This window comes from Cynocephalus volans, chromosome 9 (genome assembly GCF_027409185.1).
Source record: "Cynocephalus volans isolate mCynVol1 chromosome 9, mCynVol1.pri, whole genome shotgun sequence".
Classification (NCBI taxonomy): domain Eukaryota; kingdom Metazoa; phylum Chordata; class Mammalia; order Dermoptera; family Cynocephalidae; genus Cynocephalus; species Cynocephalus volans.
Genome location: NC_084468.1, coordinates 33,603,106 through 33,627,223, shown reverse-complemented (window position 1 = coordinate 33,627,223; position 24,118 = coordinate 33,603,106). Strand labels below are relative to the sequence as shown.

The 24,118-nt window shown below is 40.9% G+C and overlaps 1 protein-coding gene across 2 annotated transcripts in view; it reads left to right on the top strand.

Moving 5' to 3' along the window:
- RELL1 (RELT like 1) overlaps positions 1-24,118 on the top strand; it is a 62,630-nt gene that overhangs the window by 17,304 nt on the left and 21,208 nt on the right. For both annotated transcript variants that reach the window (XM_063108052.1, XM_063108051.1), the window contains exons 2-4: positions 13,614-13,838; positions 16,024-16,095; positions 22,372-22,429. In XM_063108052.1, the coding sequence (XP_062964122.1) occupies positions 13,614-13,838; positions 16,024-16,095; positions 22,372-22,429 (355 nt within the window). The remainder of the gene's footprint in view (positions 1-13,613; positions 13,839-16,023; positions 16,096-22,371; positions 22,430-24,118) is intronic.

Below are 24,118 nucleotides of genomic sequence, written 5' to 3'. Positions count from 1 at the left end.
ACAAAGCCAAAGGCCACCTCCACTCTTATAGACACTGCTAAACAGCGAGGCTGCAAGCGGGCCCCGGGGTCCTATTGCCTGCATTGGGTCCTGTCCTCCCCCACACTGGGGCTTGTTATTGAACCCCACTGTGCCTCATTTTCTTCATCTGCAGAGGGGGGTAACGACAGAAGCTTCCTTACACATGTGTGGAAATGAAATGGGATTGTACATGAAGCATCTAGAGCCCTGCCTGACACCGCAAGCACTCGGTAAATGCTGCTCATAGAATTATTTTTTTAAAATTAATTAATTAATTAATTATTTTAAAAAGATGACTGGTAAGGGGATCTTAACCCTTGACTTGGTGTTGTCAGCACCACGCTCACCCATCGAGCTAACCGGCCATCCCTATATGGGATCTGAACCCGTGGCCTTGGTGTTATCAGCACCACACTCTCCTGAGTGAGCCACAGGCTGGCCCCTCATAGAATTATTTTAAAGAGGCAACTCATTCTTCTCAACACATCATCTGTTGGAAAAAATCTGAAGCAAATGTTAGATTTGTGAAGTCCTTTAAGGTCACTTCAAATAAATGACTTTTTTTTTTTTTTTAAAGATGACGGGTAAGAGTATCTTAACCCTTGACTTGGTGTTGTCAACCAGCCATCCCTATATAGGGATCCGAACCCGTGACCTTGGTGTTGTCAGCACCACGCTCTCCCAAGTGAGCCATGGGCCGGCCCTTGACTTTTTAAGAATTCGATTTCCTTCTTGAATGGGCATAACTTATAATTTGAAAGTCACAGAAGGAAGGGTCTTTAGCAAGTTTCTCTCCACTCCTGTCCTCCAGCCACCCAGCTCTTTCCCAGGAGACAGACAGTGCTATCAGGAACTAGTCTTAAACATCCCCAAACTGACAGCACTGAAAATGGCAGAAGGAGGAGGGGCAGAGAAGGGGGGAGGGGCAGGAGAACTGGAACAGAGGAGGAGGGAGAAATTCAGCAGGAACCCTCCCAGTCCTGCAGCCCCTTGGTCATGGCCCTTCCTCTCTGAGGACTCTGTTTGGGGCCCACCCGGGACCTCTCTAGCCTTCTCTGGCTTAGATGTGTGGTTGGTGGCTTCCCGGCCTGTGTCCCAAAGCAAACAACTGGTGAGCTGACCTTGCTCCAGTCTGGGGTGAGGCCAAGTCAGATGAGCCTTCTGTTGTCTCTTGAATGCAAACCATTGTTACAAGTACTCTGGAAGACTCAGGAAGAGTCCAGAAGTTGAGGTCCTTGCCCTCTGAAGACACTGGGATCCTGGAGTTAATCCCCTCCCAAGGAGTGGCTGTGTGTGTGTGTGCGTGTGTGCGTGTGCATGTGCGTGTGCGTGTGTGTAAGGGGGTGGGGGACTATAGCTGTTGTCTGTGTTCAATCTTTGGTTAGGGAGTTCTGTGGCCTTAAGAAATAACTTCACATGGTAAGTCCGAGACAATGTGGAGAATGCTAGGGACTTTCTCTGAGTCCACAAAGTTAATTTTTCCCCCTTAGTTTAAATTTAAACCGGGATGGTAAATATTTAGAGTTCATTTTTTTTTAAAGTTTCTTTGTTTCTTTATATTTACGTCACTCTAGGTTCAGTGCTTTGTTCTGGTTGCAACCTGGGGTTCAGAAGTGATTCGGTTTGGTCCCCCAACCTCCTGCCTTGTCAACAATGTTTGTTCCCTTTTTGTCCAGCCAAATTCAGTTTTTCTTTTGAGGCCTCATATAAAGTCCTTTTTCTTCCTGGATCACCCTTCTTACCTCCCTTCTCAACCTTTTTGGTACTTAGACAAGGAAACCCCAGCTTAAGGATAGGTTGTGCTCCAAACATTTCCTTTTGTGTAACTGGGTTGGAAACTGAAAATCATTTGCCCACTAACAATGATAATTATCATTAATAATGATAAATCTTCAAGGGGCCCCTTAGCCAGATGCATCTCTGTAATGCCTGGTGTTGCTGACTTCAGCACGGTTTACTGGGGATGCTGTCTGGGCTTCCGTCTGTTCCCAGAGTGGTCGTTGCTGCCTAGAATCAGACTTCAGTGCTCTTGTATCGAGGTAGCATTTCAGGGACTTTGACAAAGTAAAGGTAGTTGAGTGATTGTATGCAGTTGGGGGTGGGGTGGGATTTTGTTTCATGGGTGGATGGACTCTGGCAGGTGGGTGTTGTCTGGGTGTCCAGTCACAGCAGCATTGTGGGGGAGGGGAGGGCTTAACAGCTGTTTGTCTAGGAGTTGATTGGAAGCTGGTAGCTGCCTCAAATTTCTACAAAGTTTTGGACTTGTTTATACACCGAATTGTTCTCCAGTTTCCATATAAGATCATTTGTTCTGTTGTAAATTTTAAGCTTTTTGAGTTTGGGCAAATGCCATGTCTCCGTGACTATGGAGGAACGGTCTTAAAAGCTCTGTGCCTTTAGTTTTCTTTCTAGCCAAATAAAACTAATTTGAGGGATGATTTCATTTTGTAGAATTTGCTTTGCTTTCTCCTCTTTTATTGGTGTGGATAATTGATTTGAACTGTGTTTAAACAATTAACTTAATAAAGTAGGTGGCTTTGCACTAGGTAGTAAGTCCACCAAACTAGGACTGATGCGTGGTATGTGGACTTGTTACAAACAACCCTGAAACAGCTTCCGCCAAGGTTTTTGTCCAGCCTCTTAGCAGTTTTTAACCATGTAACCTTGGGCAAGTGCTGTACCCTCCCCAAACCTGTTTTCTATTCTCTAAAATTATACTACTTATCTCACAGTGTTGTGACCATCAGAAACCCTTGGGTCCTTAGTATGAACACTAAGTTATGTGACCCCCCCCCTCATCTAATCAAAGACGAGTGTATTTCAGAAAGTTCTTGGAAAAATGGAATTAAAAGATAATATGAATCTTTCCATTAACTTTTTGAAGATTCTTCACATATTCATGTTTATGTAGAAAACTAAGTGAAATACAGGTTATATAACGGCTTCACATCAGGTCAGTACAGGTTCTGCTACCAAATGGGTTTGTCGGAATTTCTTTTGCTGTGATATGTGTTATAAAAAATTGGTTGTCAGTTTTTGGATTTGGCCTTGTGGACATGGGAGGTTGGGCTTATGTTTTCATCTCCAGCAGCATCAACCCAAAGTGAATTGTGGATGGGGCTGGGGAAGGGTGAGAATTGTGGAATTTTGGGAACCATGAAGGACATTGGCTCCTGTCATAATTTTTCAGATGAGCAAAACCAGAGAGTTGAAATGACTTGTTCAGTATCACAGAGGAAGCTGGTAGCAAATAGGGATGAAGAAAAACCCCTTTAGAGAAATGAACATCTAACCATCTTAGCAATCTAGATCAAAAATAGATGATTCTCAGATACTGTGATTTGAATGTTAGCTAAAAAAATGTGTGTGTGTGTGTGTGTGTGTGTGTGTGTGTGTGTGTGTGTTTAAAAGCTGTTTTCCAACCACGCTTGTTGTGGGTTATCTACTTACCAGCCAAGTCCCTTTCCCATCAAGAGTTTGTTCGGTTACTCTGCTGGGAAACCGGTTACTCTGCTGGGAAACCGTAGCTTCTGAGAATGCACACCCTCTCCTGATAAGAGGGGAAAGATTGCTATCAGAATCAGCAAAATGCTCTTGGCCTTGGTTGGTGCAAAGCTGCTTGGGAGAGGTTACAAGGGCCTCCTTATCTGGAGTCTCTGGTTATAGCATCGTCTTCCCCTTTATTTTAGCAACCTTCAAGATATGCCCACTTGGTTTGCATCGTCTTCCCGTTTATTTTAGCAACCTTCAAGATATGCCCACTGGGTTTGAGGAATGCCATTTCTGTGCCGTTCTGTCTCAGCTCCTCTGACCATTGTGGTTAGTTGGAAATACAAGTATTTCTAGCAAACAAGCTAGAAAATTGCTTTTGACTTTTCAGGTTGACTTCCAGCTATTTCCCATACCTCTTCCTCAGTTCCCTGCTGTCTTTGATCTTTTCTATCTCATGTCTTCTTCTGTAATCTTCTCAATAGGATCTTGGCAAAACACACATAGATAGTGGGTCCTCAGAATATGCCAATTAAACAAACCTGGCTGGGACCAGGAAAAACCCAAAGAATTTTAATAAACATTTTTGTTGGACATTGTTTATTTGTAATGCTATGGAGCTTATCAGAGCTGAGAACTGCCTCTTTCAGTGACTCTTGCTGCATGCAGAAGATTGTCAAGGTGAGGTGATGGACTTGCTTTTGGAGAGGCAGCAGGTCTATGGGGCCTCTCAAGTTATGATCTGGGTAAGGTGAGCTGTGATTTGGGAGACAGAGGGAGATCAGAGATTGAGGATAAATAATAGAGTTCTGTACTTGTTCATCTGGTAAACTGCTTTGGAATCTGGAGGGGGGCATTTAAAAAACATATTCTACTTCTTGCTATGCTAATTGGAACCCGTGATTTTGAAATTTGGGGAGGCTTTAATCTAAACGAAGTTGTGAAATATGAGAGAGCAGACCAGCATTGAGCATTTTAACAGAAAAGTGGCTAAAGAATGAAATATTGTTGAAAGGAAAATGACTAAAATATAACAAACAGGCATTGGTTATTGGATGGTGCTGTGCTCTGTTACAAGCCCTGTTTTCCAAATGCTGACACTGAGGGTAGGAGGAATTCTGTTACGAGCAGGCAGGATCCAGACTGCCTGGTGTGAATCCAGGCATTGCCACTTAGTAGCCGTGTGACCTTGGGAACATTGCCTGACCTTTCTGTGCCTCCATTTCTCCATCTGTAACATGGGGATAGTACCAGTAACCATTTCATAGGTTTATTGTGAAGATTCACTACTTAGCTTAGTACTGGCTCATAAATACTCCATAATTGTGGTAGAGGTGGGTGTCAGTAGTAATAGTGGTACAGGTTGAGTATCCTTTATCAGAAATGGTTGGGACTGGAAGGGTTTTGGATTTTGGATTTTTTCAGATGTTGGAATATTTGCATATACATAATGAGATATGTTGGGGATGGAACTCAAGTCTAAACATGAAATTCATTTATGCCCTACACACACCTTATATACATAGCTTGAAGGTAATTTTATACAATATTCTTAATAATTTTGTGCATGAAAAAAAGTTTGTATACATTGAACCATCGTAAAGCAAAGGTGTCACCATCTGAGCCACCCATGTGGACAGTCTGTGGTTGTTTGGCATTATCAGCATTCCTGATTCTGAATTTATATGCTACCAATAAGCAATCATTTTCTTACACTTATTCACATTAAGTACTTAACAGTAAAAGATATGACATACCATTAACACAGTGAATAAAGAATGTCAGTTTGGAATTTTCCACTCCTGGTATCATGTTGGCACTCAAAAATTTTTGGATTTTGGAGCATTTTGGATTTTGGATTTTGGGTTTTTGGATTAGGGCTGCTCAACCTGCGTCATGAATAGTGAGTCAGGCTTCCATCACTTCTGGAATCACCCCACCCTAAACCGTTGCCTTCCAGCTCTGCCTATTTCCATTCCGACCCTGATTGCTAGTCCCTTATTCTCCTTCCAGCCTGCATGGCACCTCACATCTCAGCTGCGTCCTGAATGCCATTGTGCAGTCCTTTCCCTGGCTTCCCCCCTTCCTTCAGCCTCTCTGTCAAGCTGACTGTCTACTAAAGTCCCCCTTTCTGCTCCAGCCCCCACCAATTCTCAACAGATGCTATTGCTTCTTATGTTATGTCCCCTCAACTTCCTCCCTCCCTCTGTAAAGAAAGAAGTGTCTCTTTTCCTACTTACGTGTTTAATTCGGCTCCATCATATGGAGATTGTCTCTTCACAGTCATCACTCCATATTCCTTCTCAGTCTCTCCCCTTGGCTCCTTTCCTTCTATGTATAAATAAACACTTTGGTTCCATCTATTTAAAAAAATAAACTCCAAACTAAAATTTCTCCTTTTCGCCCTGAGGGTGAACCGCTTTGCCCTCTTTGCTTGCTTTTACTGGGCTTCTGGAAAGAGTAAACTGAGCTCAGTGTCCCTGTTTCTCAACACAGGGAATCTAGCTTCCATCTTGCCTTCCAGTCCATTGGAAAACTGCTCCATTCAAGGCCACCAAAGATCTCCTGTGGATTGTTTTTCCTTCCTATTTTATCGAATTTATTTATTTTATTTTTAGGATTTTAAAAGAATGTTTCCTTCAAGAAACTACAGGGAAACAAGGAGTAAAATCCAACAAGAGGGGAAGTTAAAAAATTTCAAGCTGCTTCCTAAATTAGAAACGGAAGGTTTCCCATGTATTCTTAGGAACCTCTCTGTGGCTTGATTTATCTGAGTTCCTCTCAAGTCTCTTTCTAAAGATTCCTCTTAGGTTGTTTGTTTCTTTCTTTTTTTATTGTGGTGAGAATACTTATCATGAGGTCTACCCTCCTAACAAATTTTTAAGTGCAAAATTCAGTATTGTCATATCTCTAGACTATATTCGTCTACCGTAACTGACACTTCATACTTGTTGAACAGCAACTCCCCATTTCCTCCTCCCCCAGCCCCTAGCCACAATCATTCTACTCTATTTCTACGAGATTGACTATTTTAGATATCTCATGTAAGTGGAATTGTACAGTACTTGTCCTTCTGTGTCTGCCTTATTTCATTTACAGTAATGTCCTCAAGGTTCATCCATGTAGTTGCATTTGGCAGGATTTCCTTCTTTTATAAAGCTGAATATTATTCCATTGCGTATATACACCCTCATTTCTTTATCCATTTCTATGTTGATAGACACTTAGGTTGCTTCCATATCTTGGCTATTGTGAATAATGCTGCAGTGAACACGGGAGTACGGATGTCTCATCAAGATTCTGGTTTCAGTTCTTTGGATATATCTGAGAAGGGGGATTGCTGGATCATGTGGTAGTTCTATTTTTAATTTTTTGAGGAACCTTCATACTGTTTACCGTAGTGATAGCACCATTTTACATTTCCCTCCTATTTTAGTTGCTCACTCTTACGGCACCTGACCTAGCTGACCATTCTTTTCTTTTGGAAACTCCTCTTTGCTAGGGTAGATCTCTTTTCTCTTCTTCAGCTTCCTCATGCAGCAGATCCAGCTGCTCAATGGTTGTTTCCATCTGGAAGTCCCCCTGCTTACCTCTGTCTCTGTTACTTCTAACTGAACTCATGATGTTGTTCTCTCTATGCTATGTGAGTTAGTTTGCTAGGGCTGCCTGACAAAGTACCACAAACTGGGTGGCTTAAATAACAACGTATGGTCTCACAGTCCTGAAGACTAGAAGTCCAAGACTGAGATGTCAGCGGGGTTGCTTCTTTCCTAACACTTTGAGAGAGAATCTGTCCCATGCTTCTCTGGTGGTTTGCTGGCAATCTTTGGCACGCCTTGGCTTGTAGAAGCATCACCCAGGTCTCTGCCTTTATCTTCACATGGTGTTTTCCCCATTTGCCTCTCTCCAAATTTCCCTTTTTCATAAGGACACCAATCGTATGGGATTAGGGTCCACCCCAATGACTTTATTTTAACTAGATTGCCTTTGTAAAGATCCTATTTCTGAATACAATTACATTCTGAGGTAGCGGGGGCTAGAAATTCGACACAGGAATTTGGAAGGGGGGTGACAATTCAATGTATAACAACAAGCAAGCTTGCTTCTTTCCAGATTTTTCTCATCTCAGTAAATGGCACCAGTGTCCACTATGTTGCTCAGGCAGAAACTTGAGCATCATCCTGACAACCTGGAAAAAGATCATGAGGCACTGATAAAATATCAAAGTGTTTCTTTGATTTAATATGTGTGTCTGCAGCCCAGGAAAACACCACCAAGTTGCCTTGGTAAGTGCTTTTCAAAGGGCCAGCAGAACTTTAGCATTTTCATAGTCACAAAAAAGCGAAGAACAAAGGGGAGAAAAGGGGACAGACCCTTAATCAGCACATCGGTTTTTCTGTTGGTTACATAGCATCACATAGGTGAGAGATTGGTTCTCGGCTGCATCCTAGGTATAGATGCATGAGTAAGTGTCACAAGATACATTCTCAGCATTCCTGAATTAATACATAGCCTCTTCAGGCTTCAGTAGGTGTGATTTAGGTTAAAATAGTCTTGTGATAACAGTTCTGGAATATGGAGATGTTGCCCCATTTCAGACCCTTCAAGGCTTTTAGGAATTTAGCTGACCTCAATCAGAGGAGATTTCTGGTTCATTATAAATATCACGTCACTTGCTCATGTATTAACTTGGGGTCCAAGAATTCGCAGAAATTGGAGGCAAAACTTTGAAGTAGGAATAATAACATCCATCAGGTTTACAAAGAAGTCTGGACTCCCCAGTGGCTGACAACTTCTGCTATACATCTTTTTTTAAAAGTGTCTACGATGTTGGTAAAAAGTAATACATACTAATTTTAGAAAGTTACAGAAAAGTGTAAAGATAAAATTTAAAATTTCCCAATAATATCTCACTTAATATTTTGGTTTTTGCTTTATACATTTTATACCTTCATGCATTTTTTTTTAAACTAGTTATATCATATTGCATGTAAGATTTTGAATCCAGCTTTTAAAATTCAACAGTGGATCTCAAGTGTTTTCCCATATCTTCACAAAATCTTTATAAATAGTTTTATATGGTGCATATTATTCCATCAAATGATATACAGTGTTTGACTTAAATATTTTCTTATGTTCTATTGTCAAACATTGCAGATGTTGCTGGTTTTTGACTTCTGTAAATAATGCTGTGACAACTTTTGCTATTAATTTGGACTCCAGTAATTAGTTCATAATTCAGACATGATTCAGCTGGGGGTGAAGAGGAAAGAGGACACAGTCTAAGCAAATTATTAGTGCAAATTGAAGGAAAGCTAAAAACCTACTTAAAGTAACAAATGTTTTAGGGATTATTTATAAATAGTTACTTTGTTATTTAAAAGTTATTCTTCATTGAATTAAGGTAGATCACAGTAGATTCTCTAGTCAGCATTTTTCTTATTAGCTTTTCTTTATAGTCCATAACAGGACATTTGATAGAACTTTTTGGGGATGATGGACATGTTCTTTATCTGACCTGTCCAATATGATATCAATTAGCCACATGTGGCTATTGGGTACTTGAGATGTGGCTAATACAATTGAGGAACTGAATTTTTAACTTTATTTAAGTTCAATGGACCTAAATTTAAATTTAAATAGCTATATGTAGCTACCTTATTGGAGAGTGCAGGTCTATAATGATGATGACTAAAACACTTTTTATCGTGCTTACCTTTTTTAGGCAGTCTTCTGAGTGCTTTACATATTAGTATATTTAATCCTCCCAGTGACTCCATGAGGTAGTCTTCCAGTTACTATTGTTATATAACAAATTGCCACAAAGCTTCGTGGCTTAAAACAACAACAATCACTAATTTTGCTTAGGTGTCTACAATTTGGGCAGGGTTCATCAGAGACAGGTCATCTTTGCTCCATGCAGCATCAACTGGGGCTATAGGATCTACTTCTAAGATGGCTTAGTTCCTGATTGGTAAGTGGATTCCTGCTTTGGTTTCTCTCCACCGGGGAAGTTTAGGCCTCCTCACAGCATGGTGGCTGGGTTCCAAGAGCAAGTGCCCCAAGAAACAGGAAGTGGAAGCTGTCAGTTTCTTAATGACTAGGGGCTGGAAAGTGGTAAAGCATCACTCCCAACACATTCTGTTGGTCAGGCAAATCACAGAATATATATTTTAGGGCAGGAGATGTAGACCTCACCTCTCAGTGGGAACAGTATCAAAGAATTTTGGGACTGTGTTTTAAAATCTTCTTAGACAGGCACAATCATTTTGATTCCATCTTATACATGGGGAAAGTGAGCAATGACTTGCGCAAGGTGACATGTCTAGTAAGAGGCCAAGCTGTTTTTTCTGCCAGGCAGTCTGAGCTTTTAACCTCAGTGCTATATTGCATCACTCTATAATTCATAGGTTTCACTAATTTAGATTCATGTCTTCTTTAGTTATTCCATGAGACAGTAATTACAGGTTGAACATTCCTATTCTGAAAATTTGAAATCTGAAATGCTCCAAAATGTGAAACTTTTGAGCACTGATGTGATGCTTAAAGGAAATACTCACTGGAGCATTTCCGATTTTGGATTTCCAGATTAGGAATGTTCAACAGTACATATAATGCAAAAACAATACTGTATTCCAAAATCTGAAAAAGTCCAAAACCTAACACTCTTCTGCTCCCAAGCATTTAGGAAAAGGGACATTCAGTGTGTATGAGATTAAGTGAATGATACATGTTTGTAAATCACAAAATTCTGTAAATATGTAGTATTTGTAAGGGTTTGCTGGATGCCATATTAATGATGAAGACACATTCTCAGCCACCTGATTCAGGTGGAGCTGTTTGGTCAATTTTGAGCCCCTTTGCTTTTCTGCCTGTTTCCCACTGCCCCCAACAGAGAATTTATCATCACCTCCAGATTGAAACAGACAATGATTCTGAGCAAAACGATTGAAACAGACAGTGATTCTGAACAAAACTCAGTCTCAGCATGCTGCCTACTTCACCTATTTCTGTTTCATGGAATATGTGTTAGTAAAAGGAATTAACTAAATAAAACTTATTTGTATGTAAAAGGAGTTTAATGAATGTTTCTGGTTTTTACTAAAATTAAGGCTTGAGGTTAAACACTTAGATGGTATAGTTGCATATATTTAGGGATAAATGTAAATAAATATATATGCTTATGTATTTATTTGTGGATTCTATATATTCTTGGGAAGAAATCAGAAAAAAATTATAGGTTATCTCAAAGTCTAGAGGTTGTCTGATAAAATAATGAATGCAATCATTTATAAAACCAAGATACCAGTTATTTCCTCTTATGTTTAAAGATAATGGATATTGCCTTGTGAAAGAAAGGTAGCTCTTTGTTCTGTGTTCTCTGGTTTGCAAATTAAGCCTCTGTCTGATACTGTTTGCTGCTGCGATGAACTGTAGTCATTTCACACCAGGTATTTGTCCCCATTACAGACATTACAACACAGATTTCTTTTCTCACTAAAGTGCTCTTGAGAAAGCTTATAATTAAATGTCTCTAGCTTTCCAATTTCTGGGCTTTGTAGGAGCCAAGGGAAAACTTCCTCTTCACCCCTGAAGGTTCATTAATAAAGATCATTGACAAATTTAGATCATTATGAAGAAAAGCCGTAACAAATTTTATTATTTAGTGTGCTGGGAAGGGGTTAAGCATGGGGAAAAATCACAGGAGAGTAATGTCCCAATTTTCTATTGGGGTACAGAGCTTATATACCCATCTCCATAGGGAAAGGGGAGATGGGGGTGTAGGAGTAAATGATTCTTAGGGGGACGCAATGGGCGTAGAGAACATACAATGGTGGACAAAGTCTGTTCAGCCCACAGAGCAGACAATGACTGGTAAATGATTTTCTTTAAAAGTTTTTGTCACAGATAATAGTCTGTGACAAAAGTTAGTTCAGGTGTGTCGACAGACTCCAGTTTTCCTTCCTGTGATACGAGTGAAGTTAGTGAAAACTCAGGGAAAGGACAAGAGGTTATTGTTGTCTTCTTTGGCCGGTCCAGACTTCAGGCAGATAAGGGAACAGCTTTATCCTGTGCTTTGGAGAGTGACAGAGAATTGAGAGACAGGAGAGGTGAGGTCAAAGAGACCTTGAGGCTGCTGCTTTATTCTAGCTTGTCAAAGCACCATATTTTGGGGTAACAGCTTTCCGCACCCCAACAGTTTCTTAAGCAATGTGTGTGAATCTCCCTGTTGTAGAAACCTCATTTGTCACGTCAGAATTGGAGTATTCCAAATACTGAGACTTCATTTCAATCAAATCCACATCTACTTGACCCCCTCCTTCGTTTGATACTTCTTTCCTCATTTTTCCATGACATGGTAGTTTGCTGATTTTTCTGCACAGTCTGCTCTTCTGTTAATTTCATCAGCCACACCTTATAATTGTGTGCTCCAGGCTTACTGTTTCTTACTTTCCAGAGTCCATATGGCACCTGCACAGGACAAGATACCAGGCTGCCTCTGGTAAATGTCCATGTGATACTTTGACACGTCTAAGAGCAAACTTCTCCTTTTCTCCAAAAGATGCCCCTTTCACAGCTCCCCTATTCTTGAAGTCATAAAATTGGCCCCCTCTGTAATTTTCTCTTCTTGTGTTCCATGTACTTCCACAGCATTTCTCACAATCTGTTGTGATCTGGCCATGTATTGACTTGTTTAATGGCTGGTCTTGATGCCACCCTACAAGCTCCTGGATGACAAGGGACCATGTTATGTTGTTCATCACTTCTGTACTCAGCCCCCTGCGTGGTGGTTGTTGCATGCAAAAATTGTTTATTTGGATCAGTGAATGAATAAACAAATGCACATGCTTATGTTTTTATGTTTGCACCCTGGGCCAAAATCTGGATGCCATCCTTGATTTTCCCCTCTTCTTCATACTGTAGATCTGTTAGTTTACTAAATCCTTCAAGAACATAAGCTCCATGACATGGATCTTTGTCTTTCTCAGTGTGATAATGTTACCAGACCAGGTTCTGGAGTATCAAAGTCATAGAAATGAGCAATGCACCCAGCAGGAAAGGAAGCAACACTTTATTTAAAGAGAAGAGAGCTTATGCATAAGGGAGATAGCTATAGGGAAGCTAGCTCTCTGAGGGCTGTTCAGAGTCCTTTATAGGGCAAGGATGCAGGCCAGCATCATCATTCTCCCCTCTGGAGGTGGTCCATTCCATTCTATCTGGTTGTGGTATGAGTGCATGCTCAGTATGGGTTTTGGTCCTTGTGCTTGCCCAGTGGGTCCAAGATGGAGCCATTGTAGTGGTCACCTTGAAACTTTGTGTGCATAAGGGAGTCGTGCTAACTGTCTGAGGGAATTTTGTGGTAAAAAAAAAAGTTACTTATCTTAGTTTGTGAAAATAGCTTAGCTGTGTGCTGGTTTCTTTGAAAACAGGGGACAGGGGCTTAGTCAAGGAGTGGAGTCCCATCCTTATCCTGTCTCAATGACAAGTGCATGTAGGTGAGCATTTGCTGTGCTGAAGAAATGGTTCTAAGTGTTTTATATGCAGTACCTTATTTCATCTTCATAACAACCCTAGAAGGATGGGTAGGTATTATTAGTATGTCCATTTCATAAGAAATCAAGGCATTGAGATGTTAAGTCATTGTTCATTGTCACACAGCTACTAAATAGTGGAGCCGGAAATTGAACCCAAGTTTCCTGAATCTGTGCTCTCAATCATTAAGTACTGTGCTGAAAAATCACCTAATGTTTGTGTGTTTATCCTGTGCTGGGTGCTTCACTAAAACCTTGCACATTTATTCCACACCTGTAGGTACTCTTACAGATGAAGGACAGAGACGGGCTTCAAGATGTTTAAAAAAAAAAAAAAATGACCCAGGTTGGGATCCAGTTTATGAGTAGCAAGGACAAGAGGTGAACTCAGATCATTTTAGCCCAAGCCTGGGCTCTCGTCCTTTGTGCCTGTGCTGCCAGACCTGCCAGTCCCATGGCCTGTGGTTTTGGGAGCAGACACTGATTTAACATAAACATTTCCTGAGGATTGTCAGGTTTTTCTTACCCCCAACAGACATCTGATGCAGCCATGCATGTTTCTTTCTGTAGACAATGGGGGCAGCCACACGTTACACTCCAGAACAGAGACCACCCCATCGCCCACCAACAATACTGGGAATGGACACCCAGAATATATTGCATATGCACTTGTGCCCGTGTTCTTTATCATGGGGCTCTTTGGCGTCCTCATCTGCCACCTGCTTAAGAAGAAAGGCTATCGTTGTACAACAGAAGCCGAGCAGGACATCGAAGAGGAAAAGGTCGAAAAGATAGGTAAATAACCTGGATTCTTTTTATTGGCAAGGAAGGAGAGTGGGAGGGGGTTGGGGAGAATTTTAAAACAAGAAACCAATCATGTATACTTTCCATCTCTATGAGGCAAAATGATCCATTTTAATAGCAGGTGGTGTGGTGTAATACAAGTGTGGATTTTGCAGTAATCCCATCTAGGGTTTGAAACCTTGCTTTAATTTACTGAATTTGTACCAGGTAATTTACCCTTAACTGCCCTGTGGCCTTGGGCAAGTTATATCTGTTCTGAATCTCTGCTATGTATAATTTAACTTAAACTCATTTCTAATTAACTTAATTTTATTCCATTGACATTTTAATTTGATTTAAATGAGGACAATAGTAATTCCCACCTTGCAGGTTATTGTGAAATTTAGAGAGAAGATGCATTTGTTGATTGGTACATATAGCCACTTAGTAAATACTGTATTAATCCTTACTACTATTATTGAATTAGATTCTAATAAGACTGAAGGGAAAACTGAGTCGGTTTCACTGGTTTTGTGGTTATGTTATTGCTGGGGGAGTTCTATCTTAAAGCTTTCTCTCTCTTTTTTTTTTTTTTTTTGGGCAGCTTGCTAGTTTGGGGATTTGAACCCTTGACGTTGGTGTTATAACACCACACTCTAAGTAGCTGAGCCAACTGGTCAGCCCCTATCTTAAATCTTTGTGATTGGAATTTATGTTTATTAAGTAATGATTATGAGAACAGTGAAGTAAAAGTATGGTGAGAACCTTAGTTTATCTTCGGGGTGTCTCACCTTTTCCTCTTCACACGGGGTTGTTATGTAGTGTTTGGAAAAGCCTGAGAGATAGAACCCTGTTTTCTCCACTGTTTCTTTCTAACCATCCTTTAGGGAGGTTTCCCGACTTGGGCCTTGAGGGGTAGTGGGGAACTCTCCACGTCCCTTTCAGCTGCTCTAAGGGTAGTTCTTGCAGGAAGGTGACGTTTGGAGTAGGCGCAGCAAACCCGCAGGGCTGGTCGGGGGTGGGGGGTTCCTCATTTCTTGCCAGCTTGCTGGACTGTTGGTTTTTGCCACCCCCACTGACCTTTGAGGCTGAGAAAGAACACGGTTGAGTCATGCATTGCTTATGAGCAAACCAAAGTTGAGAGTTTGTCAACAGAAAGCAGAGCCTCCACCTCGCCTCCTTTGTAGATACGCTGTAGTAGGTTGGTTCAGCAGTTGCTTCTGCGCTGTCTAACCAAACATGCGTATTCACGTGGGAGGGAAGCCGACCCTTGGGTGGAGAAGATACTTTTCCAGGTAAAATGCATGGGACATTACATACCTTGCTTTGTTCTCGGGGAACTAGGATAAGAGTGTTTCAACACTCCCTCTTCCTTCTTGTCTTATTGAAACAAATTGTACAGATCAGTATCAGAGTGGAGGTTTGCTTTTTTTCTTTTTCTTTTTTTTTTTTTGTCTTTTTCCATGACCAGCATTCAGCCAGGGAGTGCACCGGCCATTCCTATATAGGATCCGAACCCACGGCGGCGTCCCGCCGCGCTCCCAGCGCTGCACTCTCCCGAGTGCGCCACAGGCTCGGCCTGAGGTTTGCTTTTTTTTCAAAGACTATCACATATACTGCTGCTACAGAGTCCGCTAACGTGAACTGATTTTGTGGGTAAATAGCCACAGCCAAAATTTATGTGCTTTGAAAATGTGTTTAATAGGACAGGAGAGTTTTACAAACACAGATGAATAATTATCCAATTTAAAAAGGAAATTAATATGCTAAATTTAGATAGTAAGCCTGCAGTTAAAATAAAATCCAAGGAACATTATTTTTTTCTTTCGATTAGTTTTGTTCTTCCTGTTTCCCCAAGAGTTTAAGGAAGTGATGAGACAGAAATAATAGTAGCAATGACTGGTACAAATGCTTTTCCAAAGTGTTGACTCGGAAAGTGAATGGGTATTTGGACTTGAGATAGGTGGACAATTGTGATACTTTGTTTTGTGCTTGTTATGCTGAGGAACTCACAGCACACTGTGCAGTAGGAAATTTGGGACTGAAGGAAGAAAGCCTAGAATCTTAGGACTATGGATGGTCACAAGGTTATCAGAAGCTGTTCAGTGAGGTCTTGGGCCCTAAAACTGAATGTGTAATTGATTTGATGCCAGTGATCAATTGTAACCCCTTCTCCCCTCCTCTTTTTTCCTTTCAGAATTGAATGACAGTATGAATGAAAATAGTGACACCGTTGGACAAATTGTCCACTACATCATGAAAAACGAAGGTATGAATATTTTAGTGTTCTAGAACAATTTTTTAAAAAAAACTTATTTATTTGGCAGCTGGTCAATACAGGGATTGAACTCTAGACCTTGGTGTTATCAGCGTCATGATCTAAGCAACCAAGCTAACTGGCCAGCGCCCAGAACAATTTAATATTCATGTGTTTTATTAAAAACTTGCTTTGAAGAGTCAGGATTTGTATGGACTCTTGTGTTGATTTTACCTAAGCTTCCTAAAACCTCAGCTTCCAGCATTGTCCAACCACGGAGAGTTTTACATAGTGTTTTCGAAGCATCCAGAGAACCAGCCCTGGAACTGACAGCTTATGCTCAAATCCTGGCCTCACCACTTACCGGGTGGTGTGCTTTGGGGGAAGTCACATTGCCTCATGAAGCCCCAGTTATCTCCAGTTAAATGAAGGTAATAATATTTACCTCACAGCACTGTTGGGATACAGCACAGGTAAAGTACTTAGGATAGTAATCACTCAAACATTATCCGTCCCCTTTTTTTGTACTTAAAAAAAATTGTGGTAAAATACACATCACATAAAATTTACTATTGTAACCATTTTAAAGTTACATTCACAATGTTGCACAAGCATCACCTCTAGTTCCAGAACTTTTTTATCATCTCAAACTGAAACTCTGCACATTAAGCAATCATTTCCCATTCCCGCTCCTCATTCACTACTCTGCTTTCCGTCTCTATGGATTTGTCTGTTCTATGTTATCTATTCTTAAGTGTTAAAACTTTAAAGAAATTTAACCTTTATGGATTTAAGTATTTTTTTTCCTCTGAAATGTGTTATAAATCCTCATCTTCTTAAATGGAAGATTTATCTTGATTAAATAAGTTAGGGTCATTGTTCTGAATGCTGGTTATGGCCTCGACAGGAGGCCACGCCCTCAGTGGTTTTTCAGGTGTATGGCCTCCTTGCCCACATACTCTGTAACTGTGGATTCTCATACTTTGAGTTCTCATGATGATTTAAAAGACAGCTTTCTCCCTGGGCTCTATCTTTGCTGTAGTCAGCACTGACACATGCAGAATTCACTGGTGTAGCTGAGCCATTTGTCTAAAAGTTGAAATAACCTCTGAACTCATCACTAAACACCTGCTCTTCCGCCCTCATCCCTTCCCCTGTGATTACCCCACCCGCATATCCTCACTACTCAGCAAGAGCACCTGACTGACCCAGGCTGTTTGTCAGTGAGTTTGACCCTATTCAACTGGTTTTGACTTAGAGAAACAGCAGTTTCATATGGTGTGCATTTAAAAGGACAGGAGAGTTTTTAAAACATGGATGAATAATTATCCAGTTTAAAAAAGAAATTAATACTCAAAGTAATTCTCATTGCTGTTTTTAGAATGTGCTTCGTGTATTTGGCATAGATCTAGGTGATTTAATGTGTGTAATCTCATTTAATCTCAGAACATCCCTATAAAATTGGTGTTATATACCCATTTTACAGGTGAAGAAGGGAAGTCTCCTGTTATGCTTCTCACTGTGTAATGGAGATGCAAAAAAAAGATTACTCAAAGCAACACAAATACAATGAGAAGCCCAAAGGGACTGCACCTCAGCAACTCCTCTGTTAGAAGGAGAAAACTGGGTACAGCCCCGATTCAAAGTTAGCTTCTGTTTTTATTGTAAAAGCAAGAAGTTTCACAAGAAAAATCAGTTGATTCAATCATTTCAAAAGGACCCAAAGACATGGGCAATGTGACCAAAGTTATCTATGGCTAAGTATAGCTTAAACAATAAAAACTAATAACATCATTTAAATTAACAAGGTGACATTCCAAAGTATAATTTGAGAAACGCTAAATTGATCAAACTGTGATCATTATCTAACCCAAAATATAACCTCTCCCCAAATGATTTAAGTTACATTCTTATGATAATTGTCTCTAAAGTTTCCACCAACAGCTTGACCTTAGCAAACATTTTTTGACATTTTTCGCTACAGCAATTCTTTCAACATCTTTTAACAACAGTCAGTACGTTAAATAGTCAAAGTACGGGCCGAGCCCGTGGCGCACTTGGTAGAGTGCGGCGCTGGGAGCGCTGCAACGCTCCCGCCGCGGGTTCGGATCCTATATAGGACTGGCCGGTGCACTCACTGGCTGAGTGCCGGTCACGAAAAGGACAAAAAAAAAAAAAAAAAAAAAGTCAAAGTACATAATCCCATTCCAAAACAGTGATTAGAATTGATTAGATGGGCTTTTGCCCCCTGTATCGAGGGCTTTTGTTCCATACATGCATTACCTAAAAACCCTATTCTAAAAATCAAATGACAATCAAGATTTCTAACCCTCTACAGGCTCCAAGTGATGAAATTCACATGGTTATGACCCAGCTCCATCTGTCTGGTTACAAATGCAGCATCTTTTCCAACCACACCATGTTCAATAATTTTCTCGAATGGCTCATAGAACTCAGGGGAACATTTACCAGTAAATTATAAAGGCTACATTGCAGGAACAACCAGATGCACGAGATGCATAGGGCAGGGTATGGGGTGGCAGGGGAGAGGGTCCAGAGCTTCCATGCCCTCTTGGGCCTGTCACCCTCCATGTATTCTACAACCCAGAAGCTCATCAAATCTTGTTTAAGAGTTTTTGTAGAGCTTAATCTCCAGCCCCAGCACACCTCCTTCTACTTCCTAGAGGTCACTGGGTGGAGCTGAAAGTTTCAACCCTCTACTGACCCACCCTGAGGCCATCTAGAGGCCCCACCCTAAGTCCCCTCATTAGGGTAAACTCTGTGATCAAAAGTGGCTTATTACCAATAACAAAACACTCCTATCACTGAGGAAATTCTAAGGTTTTTAGCAGCTTTGTGACAGGAACCAAGGACAAAGACCAAATATATTTTATATTATACCACACTTGCACATTGATTATTTTCCTCCTAATCCTGAGAGTTGGATTAGCCACGCTGCTCAATCTCTTAGTTTATCTTTCCAAATCGTGTTTGGGCAGTCACTGGAATTTTCTTGCATCATGTGTAAGTTTGGAAAGTATCTGTGACTCCATAGCTGAGTTTCTCTGCCAGGCCCTTAAACTGCTATAGTAAGAATGGAAAGAGAGAGAGTACTGTAATGATTCCCTAAACTCTCCTGATTATTCACAGGAGATAAGAGATTCACAATAAAGGAGTGTGAAGTTCTTACCTTGAGGCTCAATTTACATTATGACAAAGGATTCCTTTGTAAACAGCTGTGATTACTGAGTGGGTTCTGAAACTTGCCGTGGTGATTATGCAAACATTCTGTGAACTATTATCTCAACCTGTGTCATTTGGGTAAAGACTTGGACTTTGGAGGAGAAGGGAGGAGAGTGTCAGGGTTAAAAGCACCCACTCCAGAGTCAAATGGGCCAGGGTTTGTGTCCAGGTCTGTCACCCTCTAGCTGTGTGACTTTGCTTAGTCAGTTAGGATTGTTAGGCCTCAGTTTCTGAATCTGTAAAACGGCATGATAATTCTACCTACTGTTAGGGTTGTCAGGAGAGTCCAATATGGTAAAAAGTTTGTAATGCAGTTAGGCGATACCTGGCACACACCAGGCACTTACATTTTGGTGATGGCAATATTAGTTCTTGCTTGGGAAATTTGCCTTGTAAGGATACTGCTGAAGAGCATAGTGGTGGCAATAGGACATTTTTCTTGCCTGGTTTTGGCTGTTTTATGCTTATTACCCAAGCAGAAATTCAGGGAAAAAGATAGGAAGCATTTTCTGGAAATTATCACCCACTACAAAATTTCTCCTGTTCTTGAAACATTTTCTTGCCTTATAAATGGCTCCTCCCTTTCTTGGGAAGCTCATGGAAGGAAGTATAGTTGACAGAATACTGGCGAGTGTAGGGAAAACTGTCTTGCATGGCTTATTGGAGTTACGAGTAATATGCAAGGAAGAGACATTCAATACAACTTAATTAGATTATTGCTTTTTAAATGGCAATTTCACAGCCAAACTAAAGCGTGTATTTAAGTCCTAATTGTGGTGTTATGTCAGAACATCTTCTCATCATTGGAAACCAGAAATGTCCCTGAGGGACAGATGACTGAAGTTTACTCTCTGGTGTAGTGTGAAGGTTAGCTCAGAGACAGGGGTGTATGTGCGTGTGCATGTGTGTGTGTGTGCGTGTGCCCGTGTGCCCGTGTGCCCACCGTCTTCAGACAGGGTGGATGTGAGTGATGTTTGGATAGGAACTTGCACCTACTCTTAGAGACTTCACTCATAGCAAACAAAGGAGCTGTTTACTAATTATTTCTAAGAGATAAGGGGGAGTTACAGGAATTCATGAATACGTGAGAAACACAAGTTTACAAAAAACAAGCTTTAGTGATGATTTTAATATATTTTATTTTATTTTGTTGTCAGTTGGCCGATACAGGTTTCTGAGCCCTTCCTTGACCTTGGTGTTACAACACTGTGCCCTAACCAACTCAGCTAACCAGCTGGCCTATTCTAATATATTTTATCTTCCTGGGACCACTTTATAATTTGATGTTTCATTTTATAGGCAGTCATTATTTCATAGGTGATTAATTTTCTCAGGCAACTGTTTAAATATTTGTTTTTAAAAAGCTTGTTCCCACAAGTGCTGTCCTTGTGTTCATACCATTTGTTGTTTTCCCTGTTTCTTCATTTACAGTTTTGTAGTTTGGTAAATGAAGGCAGAGTATAAGCCTAGACTGGTAAATTATTGTACATTTCCCAGACCTATTCACTGAAAGAGAATTATTTTTCTGAATCCTCATTATTAGTCAAAAGAGACCGTGACTGACATCACTAGATTCTACTTAAATTTGTCTTACAAAGGGTAATGTGTCATCTTTGTGGTGCGGGAGAAGATACTATTGATCCATTTTTGGTGCTTGTTTTTAGTGACAGGAGTCTTATTTACATCAAAACTTGTGTTTGGAAATGCATTTGGACATCCTCACAAAGTTGTGAAGGTCAAAGAGAAGGTATTTCTTTTAGCAAAGGATGGTATGTTGCGTTAATATTTCTGAAAAACCCCATGCATTCTCAAGGGTTGCCATAGGGTGATATGCCCCCCAAGAGGATGAAAATTAGATCTCGGGGGCAAAAATTTTTTTTAATCTCATATAAAGCACAGCTATTCATATAGTACATAAACAGATGTGTAATAAATCAGATGTATAATAAATTATAACTTCATGGGAGGGTGATTAGGGAAAAACTAGAGGCTCATGGGTGGGGCAATAATGAAAACCAGGTTGAGAAACACTGCGTATAAACCCTGATGGTTAACACTTAGCAGCAGTGCTGGAACTAAGTTAATTATCCTCCTCCAGGGATGTCATTTGAGAGGTTAACTGTTAAAGGTTGGTGTTGGCTCACATAGCAAATAGTGATTTTTTTATTCTTTCCTCTCTAGAGAATTTCTTGTGGTTAGTCATGAGAACAGTGCTTTAAAAATCAATGGAAAAGATTAGGAACCAGTAATAATACTTGGCCTTGCCAAGTAAGTATCCAAGAGAAACTTGAACATTCCATTTAGTTTTTTATCCTTGCGAACTTGACCACTCTACAAGAGGTGAAAAGAGCATGGTGTGTGGGTGTGGGTGTGGATGGGCGGACCAAAAAAGATTACATTCAGTTTGCTGTTATTGACAGGTAGCCCCCACCTACAAATTTGGATTTAAAAAAATTAACATTAGAAGTCGAATTTAAGTCAGTTCATGTTAGGTAATATATGTTGTGAACAACACTTGAAATTTTAAGATATCTGGTCAGAGTTAAGGTTTCTGTGGTCCTGAAGCAGAGCTAAGCCAAATGGCCCATCTGGGTATGCAGAGTTTAGAGCTTATTGTTTTGGCACATACAAATTATTAGAATACAGGTCCCTTAAGCCATATATTTTACTACCATATTCGTCAAAATGAGCTAACTGCAATACAGCAGCAGTGTATAAATTTCTCTTTGGTTGGGTGGGGGGAGAGGAAGACATGTGTCTTCTATGTTATATTGCTAACGATGTGTAGGAAGCAAACCTCTATGCTCTCCTTTGTGTAGATTCTCTGTCACTCATCCTGAATTCCTGTCTGATGAAAGTTACTGGTGGAGGGTGCCAATCATGGGGTTATCTTAGGAAAGACTCTCCCTTCTCCAGGACCCCAGGACCTCAGCTGTGAACTGAAGGAACTAGTTAGGTGTTTTTCCAACAGCTTTTCTGCTGTGATAATTCTATGATTACTCATTTCTTCTATTTTAATTCTTTAATTTTATTTTTATTCCTTAGCAAATGCTGCTGTTTTAAATGCAATGGTAGCAGATAACAGTGTGTGTGATCCTGAAAGGTGAGTGCTCCTCCTCCCATGTAATGGGACATATTTTCAGTTGTTTGCTCAGATATGATGCTGTTTGAAAAATGCTGTACGGCTAGAGCAGGTTTCCCAGCTTTGGCACTATTAACATTTCGGGCCAGATCGTTCTTTGCCATGGGGTACTGTCCTCTGCATTGTAGGATGTCTAACGACATCCCTTGCCTCCACTCATGAGATGCCAGAGCACTGCCCCCTTCCCCCAAGGTGTGACAACCCAAAATATCTCCACACACTGTCAGTGTCCTCTGGGGGGAAAATCAACCCTGGCTGAGAACTGTGGTGTTAGAGAATAATGCTAGGGAGAAGTAAGGCACAGAGGTTAAGAGCAAGAGCATAACCTTGGAATTGGGGGACTTTGTTCAGTCTGACAAACTCTGCCACTTATTGACTGCCTATTCTGGGGCAAGGTAACCACTCTGAGCTCAAGTCCCATCATCTATAAAATGGAGATAATCATTGTACCAGCTTCATTGGGTTACTATAAAGAATCCAAGTTTGGTACCTCAGGCATTGAAAGACCACCATGAACAATGACGACTAAAGGAATGGCCAGGCTGGTTTGGGGACACCAGCTAAGTTCTATTTTTGTATTACTGGTTTTAGGTTGTGGTTGTTGAGCATCCTATTCCTTCATAATTAATTACAGATAACTACATTTCTATATAATTTTTGATTTGTCCAACGAGGAGCATTTATAGAATGCCACCTGTGTGTTGGGTACTGTGCCAGAGCTGGGCATTCACAGGTCCTTGCCGTGGAGGAATCAGTCTAGTGGGGAGTGGAGACTTGTGTACGAGAGGCTCTGGGGGCTCTGGGAGGCCAGCGGGAGGTCAGGGATGTTCACGGAAGAGGTGCCATCTGAACCAGCTGTGGAAGAAGTGGAGGCAAGAGGCAGGGGCGGGTGGCAGGCAGAAGAAAATCCAGGAGAAAAGGCACTGGAGCACAAAAGTGTGGGACGCCCCTAGGAAAGGTTTGGTCTGGGGTGTCCAGAGAATGTGCTGTGTGCAAGAAGGGCCAGGAAAGGAAATTGGGACAGAATACATGGCAAGGAAGAAGGATCTTTTTCTGCATCCTATGTGAGCTGTGCACCCAGCACATCTTAGATAAGTTTGCCACACTGACCGTGTTTGCTGTGCATTTTGGAGAGGTAGTGCAAAGTGCAGGAAGTTGAGTTTAGAAAGCTCTGCTGATGTAGCTCTTAGAGATATACAGAGCTGTGATTTCTCCAGCATTCCAGCCCTGACCACAGACATCCGCTGGGAGGACATCTTCGTCTCAGTCATCTGTGGGCATACTGTAGTGCCTGTCACTGGGTTTTGTACACAGCTGGTACTTGATAATGTTCGTTGAATGAATGTCGTTAAACTCTTGAATTTAGCCTTCTAACGTGTAGTGTTAATTTAACACTACTATTTTACCCCAGGAAGGTACTGCTGTGTGCTTTTATTTTAACAATTTAAATGACGTCCCTAGAGAGCACCAGAAAACTTTGGGCTGTGTGTAATGTGTGAGATTATCTCCTCAACCATGGGCTGTTTTCGACAGTACAAAGGCTCGTTTCTGCCATCACAATCCTTCCGTGTGCCTTCGGGGCTCTTGCCAGGATGTCAGGTGTCAAGCTCTGTGACTTACTGCCCCACCTATACACATGTGAGCCAGAGG